The 20,756-nt window shown below is 41.3% G+C and overlaps 1 protein-coding gene across 1 annotated transcript in view; it reads left to right on the top strand.

Annotated features, from left to right (window-relative positions):
- The first annotated feature begins 1,586 nt into the window (after positions 1-1,586).
- Positions 1,587-20,756, top strand: part of PRKAG2 (protein kinase AMP-activated non-catalytic subunit gamma 2) — a 224,714-nt gene continuing 205,544 nt past the window's right edge. Inside the window, exon 1 of the mRNA XM_033009655.2 lies at positions 1,587-2,085. Within this exon, the coding sequence (XP_032865546.1) occupies positions 1,987-2,085 (99 nt within the window). The 5' untranslated portion in view covers positions 1,587-1,986. The remainder of the gene's footprint in view (positions 2,086-20,756) is intronic.

A 20,756-nucleotide genomic window follows, 5' to 3' on the forward strand; every position in this document is an offset into this window, starting at 1 on the left:
CATTAATATCCCTCTCTGAGCCCGTGACCATGTTGTTAACCCCTGTGGTCTCATTTCTGGGTATGTTTCCTTTCGTGATGTCCTGTAGGAACCTATAGGATAGTTATATATAACAATAAAGAAAAGAGTTCATATTTTTATTTGATTCTGTATGGGTTTAGAGAAGTGGCTACAGAGTTTATACCTGACCTAGCATCTGTTAAATCCTGAGACTTCCATAAGGAGAAGGGCAGTAAATCTGAATTCTGCTATTTCTTGAAGATAGCCATCTCAATCCTCTGTTTTTCCAGAAGTTAAGATTTTTGTGGAAAACATTTCCCGTTCTCCCCTCAATGCTTATAAAACATTGTTATATAAAATCTGGTAAGATTTGTTAGAAGTAGTTGTGGTGTAGACTCTGGGAATGCATACGTGCCCAGCTTTGAACCCAGTGAAAATCTCTGTTCAAGTGATGTGATCAAAGGTCTGTGGCTGTAACGGGCTCGGTTTAATTGTCAAGTTCAGACAAAGAGGCACTTCTGAAACAAAGACTTCTATTTTGATGCAGAGTACATGTTTGTTTCTATGGGTATGAAAACCACTTGCTGTTTTAAAGCAAAGACATCTCTCTCTCTTTGCTGTCCAAAAATCTCAGCCCTGAAAGCCTGCCTGGCAGCAGGGCTGGCACTGGCAGAGCTTTGCTCTGGAGCTGCAACGCGGCACCTTCCCCAACGCCAGCAACCGGCACAGCCACAGGTGAAGTGGATTCTGAAAGCTTTTCATTTGCTGATACGCTGTCACGCCAAAATCGTTTGCCCGCGGGGTGTGATCTGCCCCTCTTCCCTCGGCTCAGTTCGCATTCGCGTTTGACGGCGCTTTGGAGGGAGGGAGCGGAAAAATCCGTGTTCGCGAGTGGACTGGGGCCCTCCTGGGTTTGGCAGATGTTCCCCGGAGCAGGGGGAGGGCAGCCCGGGGGGTTTTGAGGCGGGCAGAGGCGCCATCCCGGGGGCAATAACCTTCCTTTAGGGCACGACCCGGAGAAGTCCTGGGGGGAGGGAGGTGAGGAATCGGGCTGGGAGGTTGGGGGGGAAAGGAACCGCGCCGCCTTCGGGCGTTTTTGGCAAGGTGAACCCCAGCTTCTTCGCCCACCCCCATGCTCCAGCAGACCGGGGGATGCGGGCACAGCCCCAGCTCCTCTTCTCCCCTCTTTCCTCCCCAAAAGGGGCCGGCAGGGCGGCCCGGGGCGGGGGGGGGGGAAGCGGCCGGGCTGCGGCGCTCCACGCACACGCGGAGGGCTGCGGAGCAAGCCGCGGAGGAAAAGTTGCGTTGGGTTCGGTTTGCGCTTCCTGGCCAGGCGGCCGCGGCTCTCGGCAGCGCCCGGGGCACCTCCTCCATCCCCGGCGGGGCTCCCCCGGGCACCCCTCGCCCGCCGAGGTCCCCGCGGGGCGCGGAGCCGCCCGCCGTGGGGCATCCGCCCTCGCTCCGCGGCCCGGCCCGGCCCCCTCCGTCGCCGCCGGGCTCTCGGGAGCCTCCTCCGAGCGCCTTCCTCTTTTCGGGTTTTTGTGGCGTTTGGGTGTTTTGGTTTTTTTTTTTTTTTTCCTCTCTTTCGGGGAGAGTACGGCCGGACTGGGCGAGGGGAAGGAAACTTTCTCACCCCTCCACCCCCTCCAGGATGCTCCGGATATTTTTGAAAGGGCGGAAGAGTGAGAAAGCGAGCAGCGTTTGTAAGGGCATCTCATGCTCTTGAGAAGGTCCCCCCTGACACCTCGCTGCTGGGATTTAAAGGCCGGAGCTAGAGAAACTCCTCCCCTTCCCTCGGCTTCTCCTATCCTCCCCCCCCCACCATTTCCTAGGGCCATTTAAAAAAAAAAAAAAAAAAAAAAAAAAGAAAGAAAAAAGAAAATAAGGAGCCTGGAGTTACTGCGGCCGGTGGGACGGTGGGGAGAGGTGGAAGAGGAGCCTCTCTCTCTCCAAAACCATTGCCCAGCACCACGCCTGGGCGAAGGGATGGGAAGCACTGCCATGGACAAGAAGAAAGATGCCTCCAGCAGCAGCAGCAGGAAAAGCTCCAGCCAGAAGAAACTCATGTTGCGAGTGCACATCCCCGTAAGTGGCTCCTTGTGCTTCCTCCCCTTTGGCAGCTGGCGTGGCTTGGGCGCTGGGGCATGTTTTTCTCTGACATGTAGCGCAGCGAAAGGCAGGGAGAGCTGTTTCCTGTTGCTGAGGTCCAGAGTTTGGGGGGATGCTGGGCTGATGGGTGCAACCTGTGCAACAGGCAAGTCGTCCACATCTGGGGTGGGTTGGAGCACGGGGGGCTCCCCTGGCCTCTGCTCCCCCTGCAGTGCTGGGAGCTCAGGGTGCAGTGTCTTCGGCACGGAGGGGGCGGATAACTCTGGCCCCGCCACTGCTCCCCTGCCCTGGGCTCTGGGTTTGGTTCGGTACGTCGCATCCAGTTCACACGCAGACTTGCAGCACAGTTCAGCGAGAGGTCCGTTCACCCCCAAATACTGCTCTCAACATCCCCAGCTTTGGCTCTGGGAACTGTCCATGCTGTATGGCTGAATCAGTGTTTAATCTGACTCTTCCCCCTCGTAAAACTAATCCACATCTGGGTTTCCCAGGGCTGGGCAACCCTGAGCTCGCTCGGATTTGGACAGAAGCAGTCTGTTTATTGCCGAAAGAGCAGGGACAGTTGTATTGCCATGGTGGAACAGGCTAGTGAGCCATGCAGCCTGTTCACTGACTCTGCTCTGTTTTGTATATTCAGACTATAAAGAAACATGCAAGAAATGTTAGTATATAGATACAGAAAAACCTCAGACCAAAAGTTTCTCTATTGCCAGTGAGTACTAAAAGGCTGTCTGGCTCTGTCTTCAGGGTTTGCATGCCTTTCAAAACTCTGATTACTGTTTTTCTTTACTATTAGAATGATCTTGTTATCTATGTAACTATTTAGGTTTTTATTCTCAGTCCCGTTGTGCTTCTGGTTTCAGTGCTTCTGGCAAGAAATGGCAGAGTCCCTATGTCTTTTTCTGTGTAATCTGTTTTTTGGTAGTGTTTGATTGGGGTTTTTTTGTGTTTGTTTGTTTTGTTGGCTTTTTTTTTTTTTTTTATCTTATTATATAAAAGTGGAAAACAGTCCTACATGTGTCTCTGCTAGGCCTCCAGGGATCAAAAAGATACTTCTGATTCTAAGTTTTTCCTTTGTTTTAGGGAAGAATGAGAAGTCAAAGCAAATTTATTAGGTGTCTTGAGAGTGTGGAATAAAATGGAGGAGAAATACATGGTTCTTCTGCAGATTTCATTTTTCTCTGGAGAGGAATGCAAGCCCAAGAGCCTAAGCCAAACTTCTGGAGCTCTGAGTGCATTCAGTACTAGGAGAAAAGGGTCTGTTTCTACTAAGATGAGTGTTGCCTATGCATTTGTGAGGGGAGTTTTTAGGCAATAATCTCTGCCATGTTACCAGTAATACTTTAATACAATAGGGATGTAAAATACCAAGAAAATAAAATGTATCACACCAAGGTGCCACTCACCCTGTGCACCTTTTCCCTTTCCACCCTGCCTGCTGCACTGTCTCTGCCATCTCCATGGCCCCTGCACCTCTGACTCAGTCTAGCCAAGAACTTCTCTGCAGCTGCATCTCCACCTCTGCTCCAAGAAGCTGCATTTTCTGCCTGCTGAAGAGCCATAGGTAGTTTGGGACATGCTGCAGTTGCTGCAGGTCTTTACAGCATCCACCTGGTACTTTTGAAATATCTTCCAACCAGCAGATAACTCCGACCACACCAGCACTTGCAGCAGTTTTCCCCATTTTATGGATGTGAAGCTAAGGTGGAAGAAGTGCCTAAGTGACTTGTTCGCATGTAAGCATTAGTGTCAGAGGAAGGCCAATGATTTTTCCTAATTGCCTCCCTAAGCCCGTAGACAATTTCTTCATGAGTGTTGCCTTAGTTCTGTCTTGGGTGGAACATCATTAGTAGTGGGCCATAATTTTTCATGTTCATTAATCTCTTGGCTTCTTTACTGCGCAGTTTGTCACCTAGGTAGTGGTAGTTATTGAGATACAAGCCTGCAAATGCCTGATATCGCACCGAAGTCAATGAATTTTATTGTTCATCCAGTTGGAAGCAATTGAAGATTTAGTAATGAGGTAACACCTTCCATCCTTCCTCTCAGTCCCCAAAACGTGATCCTCCTGTTCCATTCTGTATCATTCTAGCATTCCTGGAATGGACTGTTGGTCCCAGGATCTCTCAGGTTGTACTCACATTTTTGGTGGTTTTCTGTTATCTGACAGAGTTTAAATATGATTGTGCTATAAGAAAGAACATTTTTCTCATTCTCCTCTTTTGACAGTGGAATCTGCTTTTGAAAAGATCCATTTAGACTGTTTTTTTTTTTCTCTTTCATAACGTTTTCTTGGCTGTTGTTTTGAAGCATCATTCCTATTATTTCAGTGGCGCCTGTCAGTGTAGCTGTAGTTGTTAAGGGAGCTTTCACCAGACAGTAATTTTTATTTTGTTCATCCTCTTCTTTGTGTTGCTGTGAGATCATGTTTATTGCTGAGACATGTAATTCTTGCTCATTGAGATTTTCAAATTAGGAACAAGAGAAGGACTAACAAGGTCTGAGTAGGAGGAAGAGAGGAGTCAGTTCTGAAAGAGAAAGCATTGGGACAGAAAGGTACTGTTGTGATGCAGGCTATCCTAAAACACATTTATTAGTCATGTAAAAATGCTGACTGAAAAAAGTAATGACAAATATTGTGCAGAAAAAAAGGCAAATAATGCAAAATAGGCTACAATTAGGTTAGCGGATCGTGGAATAATAGGCATGTCTGAAAAGGAAGTGGTATGCTTTTCTTTCCTCTCCCACATATTTTTATTTTTTTGGGTTTGCCAGTGGCAGTGGGGAAAAAAATTGATCAATTTAAGAAAGCTGGTTTTGTGTCTTGCAACGCACCAGGGCATTCTCAGGTACATCTTTCTCAAGCAAGAACAAGACAGGATACAAAAAGTCTGGAAACACTCTATTTTCACCTTCTTTCTGTGCTCGGTCTCCTTCAGCACAAGTGGGTAGTGTCCAGTCCTTGCTTCTGGGAATAGTGGCAGACCACTACGTTGCTGCCAGCTGGGTTTCCTAGCTGCTCTCAACTTGTCGCTCGGTGGCCAAGAGTAAAGTGGGGGCCACTGTATTCTGTTAGCGTGCCAGGGAAGTGTTTGCTAAAGTGCTGGACTGATTGAACAACTTTTTGCTTGTTTGTTTGTTGTTTTCTTTGCAAATGCACAACTGACTAACAAGCTAGTAATTTAGATGGACCATAATATACTTGCAGGAGCCTTTATAAAGTAGAGGTCATATCAACCTCCGTCTTTCCCAGCAGCACATTCTGAAGTCTTGAAATTAGAGATGCCTAAATGGAAATTTCTGGTTCGAATATCTTTGAAAGCTGCTACAGACTTCAGCAGAAACCTTTGCTCTCTAGATGCACCACATCTGTATTATGAAGACATTAATATTATACAATTCCTTTTTAAACCACTAGAAGTTAATGCTTGCACATTGCTCTGAACATTTTTAAAATCCTGTTCTGACAGGATGCAATTGTCTGCTGAGTAGGAGCTCCCAGCAGTGAGATCAGTATGTTCTTTTCTCATCTTGCAAAATTGATCTGTTCTAATGTTAATATTACCATTGTGTTGCTGAAAAAAAAAAAAAAAAAAAAAAAAAAAAAGAGGAGAGGTTTTGCTCTTGCTTACTTTGAATTTCATCTGGGATAATTCGGTCAGTGCCAGCAAAGCTGCGTTGCATTTACACTAATGCATCTGAGGCCAGAACCTGTCTCAAGAGCTTCGCCACGGCAAGTGCCAACCACCTGCTGCTCCCAGCAGGTAGAAATTGCAGAACCTTGGCACTTCTTTGGATTCTCCCCAAATGCATCTCAAGGTGACTTCTTATGCAAAAGAGCAAAGAGATTTCTTCACAATAAGGAGAAAAATAACATCTGCAAATGAATATAAATGCACCTTCCAGTTCAGTGAAGTGGCTATTGCCTATGGTACTTCTGATAGCAGAGTTGATGCACTAGAAGGATGTTCTTGGAGATCATGAGCCTTTATTTTCAGTGTCACACAAACAAACATCTCTGCACACTTCCTCCCATTTCTTTGTCAACCTCTATGATTTTGAATAGACTCCTCACTGTGCAAATGTATTGCTGTTTCCAGGCATGTTGTTATGTCAGGATTCCAGGCTGAAACATCAGGCTTAAATATTTCTAACCCGATAGATGACAATGATGTTCTGACAGCCAGTGTTGGCTCAGGCTCTGCCCCTCCATCTTGCTTTCCGTACTTGCACAGTCATTAGTGGCCACATGCCTAATAAATCACTGTGAAACGATTTTGTTCCATTACAGTTTTTACAGGGTACTTCTTGTCTCCTGGTAATTGCTGGGTGGGCTGATGAGAACAGCACTTCAGTCTAGGGATCACTTTAGAAAGCTGCAGATGAGGGATAAGCTAGTCAGTTTTTTCAGAGGAGATGAGGGGATAAGCTTCCAATGTGATCTAGGAATGAAAAAAATGGTTTTTTTTCTTGGGAAGAGAAGGTAGGGGGAGAGGGAGACAGAGGAGAGAGAAATGTTTCCCTAAAATTAAATCTGCAACTGTCCTCCCCCTTGCTCTCATAGGACAGACTGAGCCTCTGTGGCCTTGAAGTTTGAATCTGGATTCCTCCATAAAGGGCTGATATATTAAGGAATTGAAAGGGCAGGAGGTATTGGCTTAGGGGTGTTGAGATTGCACTTTCAATCTGTCTGAAGGAAAAAGAAAGGATTCATGTTTGTAGTCACAATAGCTGCCATGGGTATTAGGGATGCTCCCAGTCTTTTTGGTTTTAAAGCGTAACACAAACTGAGCATCAGCTTATTGAAAAGTATTGCTTCTTTAAAACATCACTTTTTCTGGTAGGAGATTTTGCTCCTAAATGGTCTCATCCAACCTCCTTTATTTATAACTGTGAGCCTGTGAGGACTATGGGCTCAGAGGAACGTGAATTCCCTTGGAAAAATAAGTCACGAATGTGGAAGGAACCTCACAGAAATGTGTCTGGTGAGACTGTTGGCCTCAGGGAAGGTTACTCACACTGTGCTTGTATTGGGAATTACTGAAACAGAAGAAAATATCATGCTCCCAGAGGGATCAAGAGTGAAGTAGAAAGTAGTGACCTCCACCTGGGAGGTTCCAGTGCCTGTTCACAGACCTGCAACGTTCAGCTTATGCCCAGTTTCACCTGGGCACCACATTGCATTCAAGGGAGCTGCTCAGATATGCCTGAAAGCAGAATTTGACCCTGAAGACAGGATTCAACGATCATTTTGTTGACGATATACGGACAGTCATGGAAGCAGGTTGGTGTGCCTGTGTGCTGGCTTGGCAAGGCTGATGGGAGTAGAAAGGAGCCAAAACTGTGTCAGCATGGCTGTTGGTAAACCAAATTATGGATATTCATATTGAGTGAAATACCGCATATAATTCTCATCCCTTTGAAGAAAAGCTGAATTTATATTGAAAGGCTTCCCATGTATAGGGAATAAAGAAAGAGCAAAGTTCATTACAAGAAAAATGAAGCATCAAGGAAGACACCAGTAGCAGACAGGAGATGTCTATGCCAGACAGACATATTCTGTGACATAGCCCCTTTGTGGGCTACGTTACCCTAGACTAATCATCAGGCTTTGACAATTAGCCTGCGTTCAGGGCCTGATCTGGTTTCAGAAGACTGCTGTCTCAATTTTCTACCACTGTTTGCACTGTAGACACACTGGGGAAAGTGTTATGGTCTAGCAAATAGGGGGAGTTATGCGTGTCTTCAAAGACAAAAAGAAAAAGCTGCTTTAATGGAGTATGTTTTTTTTCTCCTGGACAGGAGAACTTATGTATACACATGAATATAAGATGCCATCAACAGAAAATATTACTGGTGGTTTGGTGATATAGTACTATGCTACTACTGAACTATTTTTAGTACTAGCAGTGAGTTGAAATAGTGATGTATGTGACAATTTCTGCTGCAGAATGATTTTTGTGTTTATTCTTTACGTAATTGTAGAAACTAGAATATAATGCTTCAGTTTAGTGTTTGCTTCTGTGATACTGTCTCTCTTAAATTGCTTGCATATAACTACATATGAAATCTTTAATCATGAAAGCATTATTTACACAGCAAAGAACCAAAAAAACATGGTACTTCAGTTTTTGACATTGAGGATTCATGGAATCATCTATAGCGTCCTTTAAATTTTCATATAATTTAGCATGACAGTAAATTACATTATGTAAGCATGACTTAGTGAGATGCATAGCAAATGCACTGCAGTATGTGTTTCATGGTTGTCATTTATATCACACATCGTGATTGTTCAGACTTTATGGTCATTATTGAAAAGGATACCTGTGACCTTCTGCTCCAAAACCAGAACCTATGTCATAAACTGAAGACTTAATCTATTTTTGCAATCATAGTGATAGAGCTATATGCCTTTTTTAGGCTGCTGGACAGCACGTTCATAGAGCTGGAGTTTTATTAGGAGGTAATGCATACAATGCATTACCTGCCATGTTAAGCCTTTATCATCATTTATTCACAACAGGCATTCTGCAGTTTTCAGTCATCTTTTCATGTTGGTAATGTTGCTGGAACAATGAAAATAAGAAAATACTCTGCTTCTGCAAGCTGAAGAAAGAAAAGCTATCTGTGTGTTCAGAGTTCAGGCTTACAGCACTACAAAACACAGGATTTTTCTGCTCAGTTGTAGACTTACTAGTGGTCTTTTTTGAGTGACTGAAGTTTGGATCTGGTTTGTGGAAGCTACATGCCTGTTGATTCCTTTAGAAAAGTTTGGAAATATGTTTTCTGTGGAATTAGAGAAATCAATATTTGGTTAGCTAGATTAGGGGTAAAATTTGAATCCAGTCATGAAGAAACATTTCCATGAAGACAAGCTCTCCATGGAAAAGGTATAATTGTAAGAATGTGGTGGACTAAACAGGTGCTATTAGCATTGCCTGTAGTCTGCCTAGTGGAAAAAATGGATCGTTACTTGCATGCCACTTATTTTGAATGGACTTTGCATGGAAATTGTGAAAGACACCTGGAATTATGCACAGAATCCTGAAGTGTATCATGATGATTCTAGCCCTAATCTTTGACAAGTTTCCACAGATTGGAAACTTGTCAAAGATGCATTTAAATAGTTGTGCATTTAGTATGTTTGCTAAGATTGTGTTGTCTTGCTTTTAGTTATGAGCTGTTAAAAGGTGTAATTGCTAACAAGTGTTTTTACACAATCATGTAATATTTGAGTTTGGAAGAGACCTCTGGAGATTGCCTAGTCCAGTCTTCTGCTGATCCTGTGGTCAGCTAGACCAGGTTTCTCAGGACTGTCCCCCATCAGATTTTTAGTATCTCCAAAGATGGAGACTGCACAGTTTCATTGCTCTGAAGGAATGCATTTGGGCAAGTGAAAGGTCTTTGAGACTAAATATTGTTCAGCCACTACACAGGCACATTGATTTCAACTCCACAGCTGGTTGGATCTTGTCCCAAAAGCATAGTGTTCATCTGGGGAGTGAAATTGGATCTTGCCATGTACTGTAGAGACTTCTGGGAAAACCATGCTCTGAGATGGGAGTTGAAATACAACCATCCCAGCAGAGCTTGTGGGAGAAAGGGACAGTAAAGAAGAGATAAGAAAAGGTGCACAGTCAATGTTACCGCAATATATACGGGCATTTGCCAGCTTCTCAGTAGAGCATTGTATCTTCTGGAATGTGGTTTTCATCATGCTTCGTCATTCCTTTTGCATAAATTAATTAGAGGGGGATTTGCTGTTACTGAGTATTAATCATGGCTTCTGTGTTGGAAGTATGATCTCAACTAAGAGGTATGAGGAAAGACAGTTCAGGGGTAAGAGCACTAAGTCGTCACCTAGCTGTCTGAATCTCTATCTGCTGTATTGCCTGAGGTTGGGCAGAGGAGAGTCCTTGATGTAAGCTTTGCACTGAGGAATGGCTGAAGCTTGAGGTTCACAAAGAATAAACTTTTAAAGTATGTGTGCCACATTGAAACACTGAAACATCTTGTGGGATGTTCTTCCCATCCATGACTGAATGCTGTTGAGCTAGATGTCTATGCATGCATAAGAGTACAGATATTAATAAAGACAAACTCTGAAGAATTTAAAGCCTCAATTGATGTTATAGACTGGAAGCAGGTGAGAGGAAACAACATTGTCCCTGCAGTAGTGATATTCATGTAGATGACTGGAGTTTAAGCAACTTGCCCCATGTTGTACAGGAGTGTGACAGTTGGAGTCATGAAGTCTCGAGACCTAGTTCACTTATCTTAACCATAATAAGCCAAATCTTCTTCCTATATTTGTCTCATAAGGATTGATGTACAAGCTCACTAAGTCATCAGTGATGGAAAGTATTTTTCCTTTTGCTTTTTGAAAGTGTGAAGTGAAAGCATTCCAGTCTAATGTCTACAGCCAGTCATGCTGTGTCCTAAAATAACAATTAGGACTGTCTTGGCAGTCTGATCAGGAAGACCAAGGATTGAGGATATTAGATAAATTAGAGGAGACTATATTAACTTCCAGCATCAAAAGTGTACATCAATGAATGTGCCTAATTATCACGCCCTCCATGTGATTCATGTGGTTGCTGGAAGTTGTGAAACATTACTAATTTTTTTTTTCTGGATAGCGGATGGCACATCACTTGCAGAGTTCTTGAAACAAGGCAGCTGCATGCCTTGGTGCTATAGGTGACTACATGCCATTTAAACTCAAACTGATGGGGTTTCAGACACCCGAAACAGCACTTTACCAGCCACATTCAACCTACAGCACCCTCCAAAGAGTTTGCAGACATCCTGTCTCCATCCCTGCACTCCATTGACTTGTCCTTCTAGTTGCTGGAGCTGGGCATTCCTCAATACTGCTGCCAGCTAGTGCAGGAGAGAGAATACCAACATGGTCTCAACACTATTCTTGGATACTCCTTCCACTAATGCTAGATCAACTCTACATTTTTATGGGAAAATGGAGCGCTTCTGCCATCTGAGAAGTTGAGCCAACATTATCCAGAAACATAAGATTTATAGCCTGAGATGAATGGGAGGTAGAAGATGTTATTCAGCTATTCTCTTTGCCCTTTTATTTAGCTAGTTGATGTTAAAGGTAAATACTAATTTAATAGACTTCTTTTAGTTGGGTGCCGATTAATTATACATTTTCCTTATACTTTTTTTTTTTTGTTTTTGAGAATGACTGTACACGCTCTAAGCTATGCAGATGCAGGTGGGTACATGCCAGCATTTTTCTTTAAAAAGTAATACTAGTAATTAAAAAACTGCAGTTATTTAAATTCTTTTTTTCTGTATTGTGTACTTGGAGTTCTGGCTCCTTCCACTGTGGCAGACCTGTGGAGGCATCATTAGTTGGCATGCAAAAGTTGCTGTTAAATGAACTCTTCTGATTTTCAACTGTGAAACACTGAAGTCAGTAAAAGAGGAAACATGCCTTACTTAACCATGCACAGTAGTGGGCTAGTCTCCATTACTTAGTAAGACAAGAATGTTTTTCATCCAGTATTCATCAGCTTGCCTGGTGGAACTCAACCAGTAGTTAACAAGGCAAAGCAAGCCACTGTTCACCAGTTGGCTTTATTAACAGACTATGTGCATCTTCCTTATCCACTGCAATGCTGAATAAAACCTGTTGCCTTACAATGCCTTCTTAGTTAGCCAACATGGTTTATTTTCATGATGTACATTGTCAGATAAAACAAGTGAGTGGTAACTTGGTAAACCTTGGTAACACATTCACTTTTGATGTCCATCTGTATATAATCTGAGATCCAAAAATCCGAGAACAACAGATGACTCAAGTTTACTTGAAATGCCATTCACAAGGTTAATCCTTCAGGAAAAAAAAAAAATAGGTGCTAAGAAGCCTAGTAGTTCAGAGAGATGGTATTTGAAAAAAAAATTTGGGCACATTAGATCTCTTTGCAATATTTGAAGATCCTACTAGTCCACTTGGATGAGGATGTCCTTAAGTGCAGTTAAAAATCAAGCTTTCAAGATGCCACTCTTCCCCCTCAGCTATTTATACCTGTATTACAATGCTGAAGCTGCTTTTCCTATGTTTCTACTCCCAGTAAAATTCTCTTGCACCTGATAGCTAAAATGGAAAAACAACCCACAAAATAAACCTAATTCAGAAGCTTGTTTTTTTATGGAACAGAGATTGAAAGTAATACTAGGAAGTAATTTGGAAAGAGATAAATAGCAGCTGTTCTCTTGATGATAAAGACTGAAACTAATACTGATACTTTGTGCAGTGCAGTCCGTTCTGACACATGATAAAGTCTATGTACGACCTTATGTTTGACTGACAGTGACCAAGTATTACATATGAAAAAGACTTAAGAAAGAAATCCCTTTTCTATTCCCTTCAACTTTTCAATGTAACTTGAGAAAAAGCTTCAATCATTTAAAATTTGAGAGGATTTCTTATTTATATTTTTTTTACCTGTGTAAACTTTTAAAGTTTTGCAAACTACTGTAGGTATTTAATGTGTTTAGACTCACTGTGGATAGTTATTTCAAATTTACTTTCAAGTATTCATGTTTTAAAAGGAAAAATATGTTTCATTGCCATAATCTGCATATACTTTTTGTCAGCGTGTTTATGAAGCAGAGGTATTTGTGTTTAAAGGTATTTGAAGTTCTACAAGTCAGTGTCCATATTGCTTTGTAGGCTGCTGCTTGTTGAGGTCACTGTAGAGAGATGGGAGGCCACAGGGGAATTCCTCAGGTTGTGAGAAGCTGATGGGGTAACCAAGTTAGTCTCTGAAATTTCTATATACATATCAGTTGTAAAAGAAGCTTTCAGCCTTGACTGTATTTGTGTTGAAGTAACCGAGGAAGAGGCACATACGTAAAAGTGAAGGCTGGTAATATCAATGGCAGTGATCAGTATTTGCACTTTAGCAGATACGAGTTGGAACACACAGGCTGAACATCTGGGGACATATATCTGGGGATCACCTTCTCTTGGAGGAACAGTAAAATCTAATTTCTCTGGACTTTAGCAACAAAATGAGAGGAAATATGAAGTATACACTCTAAGGAAATATCCATTTTTAGAGAAGATATTTCTAAGAGTTCATTTCCAGAGAGGAATAGGTACTTTTGATTATGTTTTATGGTCTTGAATGTTATGTGCACTTGACTGGGTTAATTTAAAAAACATGTAAGGACACAACTGCACAACCTGTGTGTGTGAAGGGAAACTGCCCTGTGTGCAGCTGTTTACTATAAACTGAGTGCATTTTGTGTGTATGTACAAGCTGGCAAATTGCTCATGTTGCAGAGAAATGATCTGTGATGGAAAATGCAATAGATATTTAATTATTTCAGAAAAAAACCCACATTATGAATATGCTACTGCCTGATGTTAAAACATCTGGATTTAGTTTCTAGCTGTACTAAGACTATTTTTTATTTCATATCCTGTGTTTTAATGTCACAAAACAAATAGAACAACGAGTTGACTTTGTATCTTGACCTTTAGGATGTTTTTATTTCTGGTGGGGTTTGGTTGGGTTTTTTGTTTTTTGTTTTTTGTTGTTTACAAGACTAAGTAATTTAAAGTCCAATCACCTGGGGTACTGTGCTAAGAGATTAACACGTATTAATTTAAGTCCTTCTGTCTCAGATAGCTGCAACCAGGACTAACTTTCTTCCTTGTCCTGTCTGCTTCCCTGCATACGGCTGTTGCTGTAGAAGGCCTCCAAGTCATGTCATGTCAAATAATGCATGGTCTTCAGAGCTCACTGGGGGAGAGAAAAGTCTGGGAACAATGTGAACAGGCACAGCCAGGCACTTCCACTAATTGTTGGTGTGGACGATGGAATACAAAAGCAGAAGGAAGGAGGGGGGAATGGAAATGTGTCTTGGTGTGGAAACAACTGTGTAAAAACAAATATGCCTGGGCTTGCTCATTGGGAATGTACATGTTGCACAGGAGAACTCCCACAACAGGAATCCTCTGCTTTAGTCTACCCCTGCCAGATAATTTTAGAAGGTTTATTTTTTTATTTATTTACCTCTAGAGGCTTTCTTGGCTATTTGGGGATATGGACTTTAGCAATCATGAATTGTAACAGGTAGTAGCAATTTACTGCTGAGCTAGCTAGAAATCATCTGTTAATTTTTGGTTCTAGTTATTTGGTATTGCCTAAATATTGGGCATGGAAAATTTAAATGAATTAATTATTAATGTAACATGCTAGTTGCATTTCAAAATATATTCCACTGAAATGGAGTTAAGTATCTAAGAGACTCTTTTCCATACTGTGTCCGCTAAGCCAAAGCAGGCTGAAATGCTTTGCAGATCAATTGTATAGAATAAATAAAATAGAATAAGATTACATACTTGTTTTTTTTAAAGTCATAATGAAAACCAGAGTTTCCTCCCAAGAACTCTTGTGCTGAAATATCTACACTGTATTTTGCTTAAACTCTGAAAAAAAACAAGTAAAGACAGTGATGAAGGGATGACCATTTGGTAAGATGAGCCTGAAAATGGAACATTTATCCTAAAGGATGGAAGCTGTGTGAAATTACAAGCAATTGAAAATGAAGTTAGTAAAGTTAGTGAGATTCATAAAGTAAAATGAGTAGATTTGTACTTTATTACACAGTGGAGATTTAGCTACACACGGAAGCTACCAGCCCATTCGGGGATCCATAATCTTTTGGAGATTAAAAAACTCTTTACATCAAGGAAACAGAAAACACACGTGATACGCAGGGCACTTGCATGTTCATCTATGCCTGAAAGATCACCATACTTATGCTGAAAAGTAGATATTTCTGCAGTGAAATGCAACAGCTGCACTTAGTAATCAGCACAATGCAACACAACTGGTAACAATCCAAATGCTTACTTCATCCATTTACTAAATGAATCACAAATGTCTAACTGAACGAAGAACTATTATGGAGGCAAGAGGAAAGGGAATAGCCAGAAGAAACACCAATTTGTTGATTGTATAATGGAACTATCATTAGTAACTTGATTATGCCAATGCAATTGCTTTTTTTCAAAGACAGATATTTGTGCCTACTAGGGCTGATTGATCTTGAAAAGCAGTCTGATTATGCCAGAGTGTGTTTTAAATGGAAAATAATAATAGAGTTAAGGAAGATGGAAAACTATTTACTGGGAGAAATATGATTGCTGGTATCATTGCAGAGAAGTGAGAATGCAGAAGGATAGGATGGTTTATCCGAGGATTTAGATTTATCTCCTTAAAATGATGTAAATTCAGTGCTGTGAAAATTATCACAAGGACAGCCCTGAAGACCAGTCATGGTTCAGAGCACAGACTGAGTTCACCATACAAAATTCCTCACAGCAGTTCATTGTGGCGCTTCTATTTTGACAGGTAGGATTGGCCTTCCAGCAATTACCACTGAAGATATTTATCATTGTAGTGTGGAAATCCAACTTCCTGGCACTGGGCTGGGAACTTCATTTCACAGCAATCTTCTAAACATCTTTGCTGACTAAGACTGATTTTGAGCGTGTTGCCAAAAGATCTTAGTTTCTCAGACTTCTTCCCAGTCTTCCAGTTTTCACATCAGTTCTCTACTTATTATGTGTAATCCTGTGATTTCCAAAAGCCACTGTAACCTCCACGCAAATAATATTCCCGTAGCAGTATTCCCCCAGCCAAAAGCACTAGCTACTATCTCTAGATACAGTTTCTAAAACCCACCACAATCACAAAATACAAAGACCTCAAAAGCCAGTCTCACAGGGTTCCATGTTGGGTCTTTACGGAAAGGATTTTTAGTTTTGTTTACATCCCTGAGATCTGGGCAAACTTGAGGGATGAGTATCAGTTTTTTCATAAATTTTTATGACCTTGGCTGCCAGTGGTGGGGTAATTAATGCTAATGGAAGCCACAAGGCTCCTGCTGTTTCATGGAGTATACCCACAATTCGGATTTTAGGGGATTTAAAGACTATTTTTTGGCTTAAGTAACCTGTTCAGTGCAGAGCAGGGAGCAGCTGAACCTGCTGGAAGATTTCCAGCTGTATGAGCTGCTTGCCGCTAGATATGCTGGGTGTGACTCTGGTGTTACTTGCTTTAGCGGGAATATTTTTCCTGTCATCACTGAAACCGCTATCATCGGTGGGGTTGGAGCTGGAGGCACTAATTCTACACCAGATGAAAATGCTACAATTTCATTATGGCTTCCTGCAGCTTAGAGGGATGGGAGAAGTACCTAAAGCTTGTGAATGTATAAAGTATACGTGAGCAAAATATGGTGTATATGTAAATACTGTGTCAATGGATACCAAAATACCGGTGGTTTTGGTTTTTGTTTTTTTTTTTTTTTTTGTTTGTTTTTTTTTTTTTTTTTTTTTTCAATTTTGCAATAATTCAATATGACAAACATCTAAGTTTCTTCTGGATGTTCTGCTGAGAGCTTTCTCTCCTTGCAGACAACTTTTGCAGTGCTGCTTACCACAACTCTTCCCACATTTAGCAGGACTGTGCAAAATTCCTGATACAATAGATCTGCATTGGAGATGGGAGAGTGAAACAAGGGTAGAGTAGTAATATATGGCTAATGCTATGATTCACCCTCTCTGCTATTCTGATTGTGTTACAACTGTAATTCTGTAGCTGTGGTTGCTTCCAGCACTCTAAATGGGGAGGCAGGTAAGAGGTTGAACTCGCTGTGAGCCAGAAAACCTAAAATATCTCTGTGAGTATTGGCAAGGTGCCCAGACCAGAATAAATATGTTCAGCCTTTCTCTTTCACATCCCCCTTGTAGAGACAGAATACAAAAAGGCCAAACAGAATTCTGACAGAGTGTATTTTGTTTAGAGGCCTGGTAACTATATGAGATCAAGAGACAGTTATAAGACTAAATCCTGCACTTCATCTAGATTTATAACAGTCATTTAAATAAAGTATACCTTTGTGCACAGGCTGAGGATTTGTAAATTCAAAGTGTTTTATGTACGTTTCCATAATCTGTGAGGGTTTTTATGTGTAGTACATATACTTGGCTAGATTTTTTTTGTTGGAATCATCATGATGATTTAGTTAATGTTGTTTTCTTTTCTGAGCATCGTGTCAGAATTTATAATGATCTATTTAAAAGAAAAAAACCCCTTCTTTTATCTGTCCCAATTTGCACACAAGGCCAGTTGCGGGGAAAGCTTGGCTTTTCCAAGAAGCTTCCAGAAGTTCCAAGAAAGATTTATTTCCATCTGGTAATTAATTAAAAGTAGGCCTTGAGAAGTTCGTCTTTTCCTTTCTAGAATATTCTGTTGTTCAAGCTTTTCAGCACTACTGTCCATGAGTCTGACTGTGTCATTTTACAGAACTGTGCAGAAAAAGATCCGTGATACCAGTGGAGGAACAGGACTTAACTCCAGTGGCTGAAGCTGGAGTTCTTGGTCTGACACATTTGTTGGGCTGCACAGGAGGTTATAATTTTGGGAAGGAAATTTAATTACATGTTCTGGCAATAGCCTTAACATTTTCTTGTCCTTGACCTGTTATTGTTGGGAAATTACATGTAAAGCAACTGCGACTGGTGCAGCATATTTGTATATTTTATGTGTAACTTCAAAGCAGAGTGAGTATGAATGTTCATCTTGGTTAAGTCTATTCAAAGTATACGTATTCATTAAGCTGACCATAGAAATTCAGTCAAACATAAACTCAGCCATTGCTGGTAATACATTAACAGATTCATCTAAAACTTTGTCCATAGCTTTAGTTTCTGAATCGGGTCATGAATGTCTCATTTCCTCACCAGTCCAAAAATACACAGTTGATCTGGTGGTTAAAGCCAAGTCTAGCCAGACTACAATCAACAGTATAACCTCCTAACCACAAGCTTGCTTTATCTTGGATCCTTTCCATGTGTCAGGGCTGTAGAGGAAAAGGATATCCTCGAAGTATGAAACATGGCAGTCTTGACCCTAGCACCCTGATGGCTTTGTTCTTGATCTTGAAGAGAGCATGTAGCCCAAACCAAGCGCCTGCTCCACTGACCTTCTAGCAGTTAGTTACTTGGCTGGGTACAGAGTATGTGGAAACTCTGTATGAGTAAACTCTGGAACTGATACAAACCTCATATGACAAGCTCTGAAGTGCTTTAGAAGTTATGTTTTGCCATATTTGACTGACATATAGATAGATTAGGGACAGAGATCATTAGTGTTTCACTGGTGTTTAACAGTACTAGAAAAATTTATGCAGGAATTCAAGAAAATTATTTCATCTGGAATATCTGATAGGGAGGACTTTGCCAAAAAATGCAATGTGTGGAACAGAGTTTGGAGTCAAAATTAATTTTCTAAAGGAAAGCGTTGTGAGATCTTGGAAGGACACAAGTAGTTTACTTCTGCGTGCCTCGAGAAAAACATGTTTTTGTTCATTTAGTGTAAAGTCAAGTGCCACTGTAGCATTTTGTCTGCACTGGCCCTGGTTTGGAAGGGTTCCTAGTGAACCAAGTAATATCAATGCCCTAATTACTCTGAATCTGAAACGTAAAATATTACCAATCATCGTACTGTCAATTCCCAGGTAGATGCAAGATCCCGATATGCCCCAGTCTCATCTTGTTATCCATATGTTGTTCAGTTTATGCTCTGTAGATTGTAGCTCTTATCAAACAAGTGTACCCTCTAATATCAACCTTCAGTGCACTCAAGTTTTCACTTACACCTTAAACAGAGGGAGACCTGCTTTATTTAAACTTGCCAAAGAAGTGGACTCTTGGAAGATATCCAGGGTTTTATTGATGGGGCATTCAATCCAAGTATTTATTTTAAAACCCTCCTCAAAGGAAATCCTGGTGAGAGCGCCAACATAACATAATAACCCTAATGCACTGCCCTCTTCCATCTTCTTCCTTCTGCAAATTTCAAAATCTTTAGGAGAAATGGTTGAGTTAATAATACCCACATTGCCCTGGAAGTACCGTTATTTCTGATTTAAAGTTTAGAAGGCAAAAATATAATAAGTAACTTGCCCAAGTCTATAGCAAGCTGGAAAATAGAGCTCAGTGGCTCCCCAGCTAAAAAACCCCATCATGCTTAAAGCCATATTGTTCTAGGTGATTCAGCACTGGCAGATGTCTTGGCCCACTCTGCTCCTGATTCTGCACTGACTCTGTATGGAGCTTTTCATACATAAGATCAACTATAATGGGGCTCCCTTTGGCCTCAGGAGTTTACCTGTGATGAGGTCTGTTGCCAGCCTCCTGTGTCAATAGATTTACTGCTTTCAGTTATAGATAAAGTCAATTTGACCCAGTTGAGGCAGAATCAGATAGCACCATGAGCCTATATCTCCCCATAAAACATCCCTTCTCTCCTATTCACTGTTGTTAAGGCTGATGGAAATAAGCCAGTGTTAAATAAGGGGTGGGAAAGTATAGCCTTGTCTTAAACTGAGTACAGCTGCTCTTTTGTTACTCAAGTTGTATGCAAGAGCAAGCAGTGTTTTGGCATGCTCTTGGCTCTGTAAAAGCACTGCTGGGGGAGCAAAGGAAGTTACTCCCACTGTTTTAAAAGACAGGTCACCAGACTCCCAAAGTTACAGCAGCTGATGCCTCTGGAGAGCCGGCTGTTCCCTAAGCCCTGGGGAGAGCTGAGGAAGAGTGTATGCTGCGAAGGACACCCTCACCGTGGGAACTGTGGTTTGAACCTGGAAAGACAGTGACAAATCAGTTCAGCATTCTCCCAATGACGGTCTGTTTTTTCTAGATGTGATAAAAGTAGTCTTCCGGGGGGCTGAGACAGGTGAAAGTAGGGACCGTGGTAGTGGCTGCTCAAATGCTTGAAATACCAACGCTGTGTATTTCTATGTTCCCTTTCCCATCCATTTTCAGTAAGTTTTGGGTTTTTTTCTTTTCTTTTTCTGTCCTGTTTTACTTGTAATTTCACTTTTAAAGCTTTTCCTTCCTCTTTTTGAGCTTCTCTTTTAAACCTATTAAAAAGAAATTTCTCTCAGATTTACAGAAATAGTATTTGCTTGCCTGTTTATTTTTCCAGACTTTTTAATAGATTGCAGAGATAATTTCTGCTTGTTGGTTAGTTTACATAGGTAGGATCATCTTGATTCCTCTTTGAAGTCACTATACAGATCTTCATCAAATCTTGGGGTATTTGAGATTCTTGTATAAGCAGATGATACATTTTTAGGAGCAGTATCCCATGTTTGTTATGTACATGGGTGTGCCTGCATATGCCTATATTTTCATGTGTATTTTTGCATATAATTCTTGCAGCACATTTGAAATGAGGTTTTTGAGAAGGACCAAAAGCATGGCATTAGGGAGCAAGGACTTCTAATGACAAGTTTAATGTTTTGATGTAGGTTTAGCAAAAGAATATGGTTGGCATACTCTAAACACCGAAAGAGTTGCTCTCTGACATGCAGCCACATGTTGTGTATTTGTCTCCTTCCAAATTTGGAAAACAGGTCAGAATTAACCTTTCTGAATCGTGCTATATTTTATGTAGACCTCACGTTATACATAGAATGACTCCTTTCCACATGTCTGCAGTCTTTCCTGATCTTCCAGCCATTAGACATCTGAACTGTTTCTGTTCTGCAGATCTGTCAGCTATTGGGTCTCCGTAATGGGAGCAGAACTT

This window comes from Tyto alba, unplaced genomic scaffold (genome assembly GCF_018691265.1).
Source record: "Tyto alba isolate M040663 unplaced genomic scaffold, T.alba_DEE_v4.0 Super-Scaffold_38, whole genome shotgun sequence".
In the NCBI taxonomy this organism is placed as follows: Eukaryota; Metazoa; Chordata; class Aves; order Strigiformes; family Tytonidae; genus Tyto; species Tyto alba.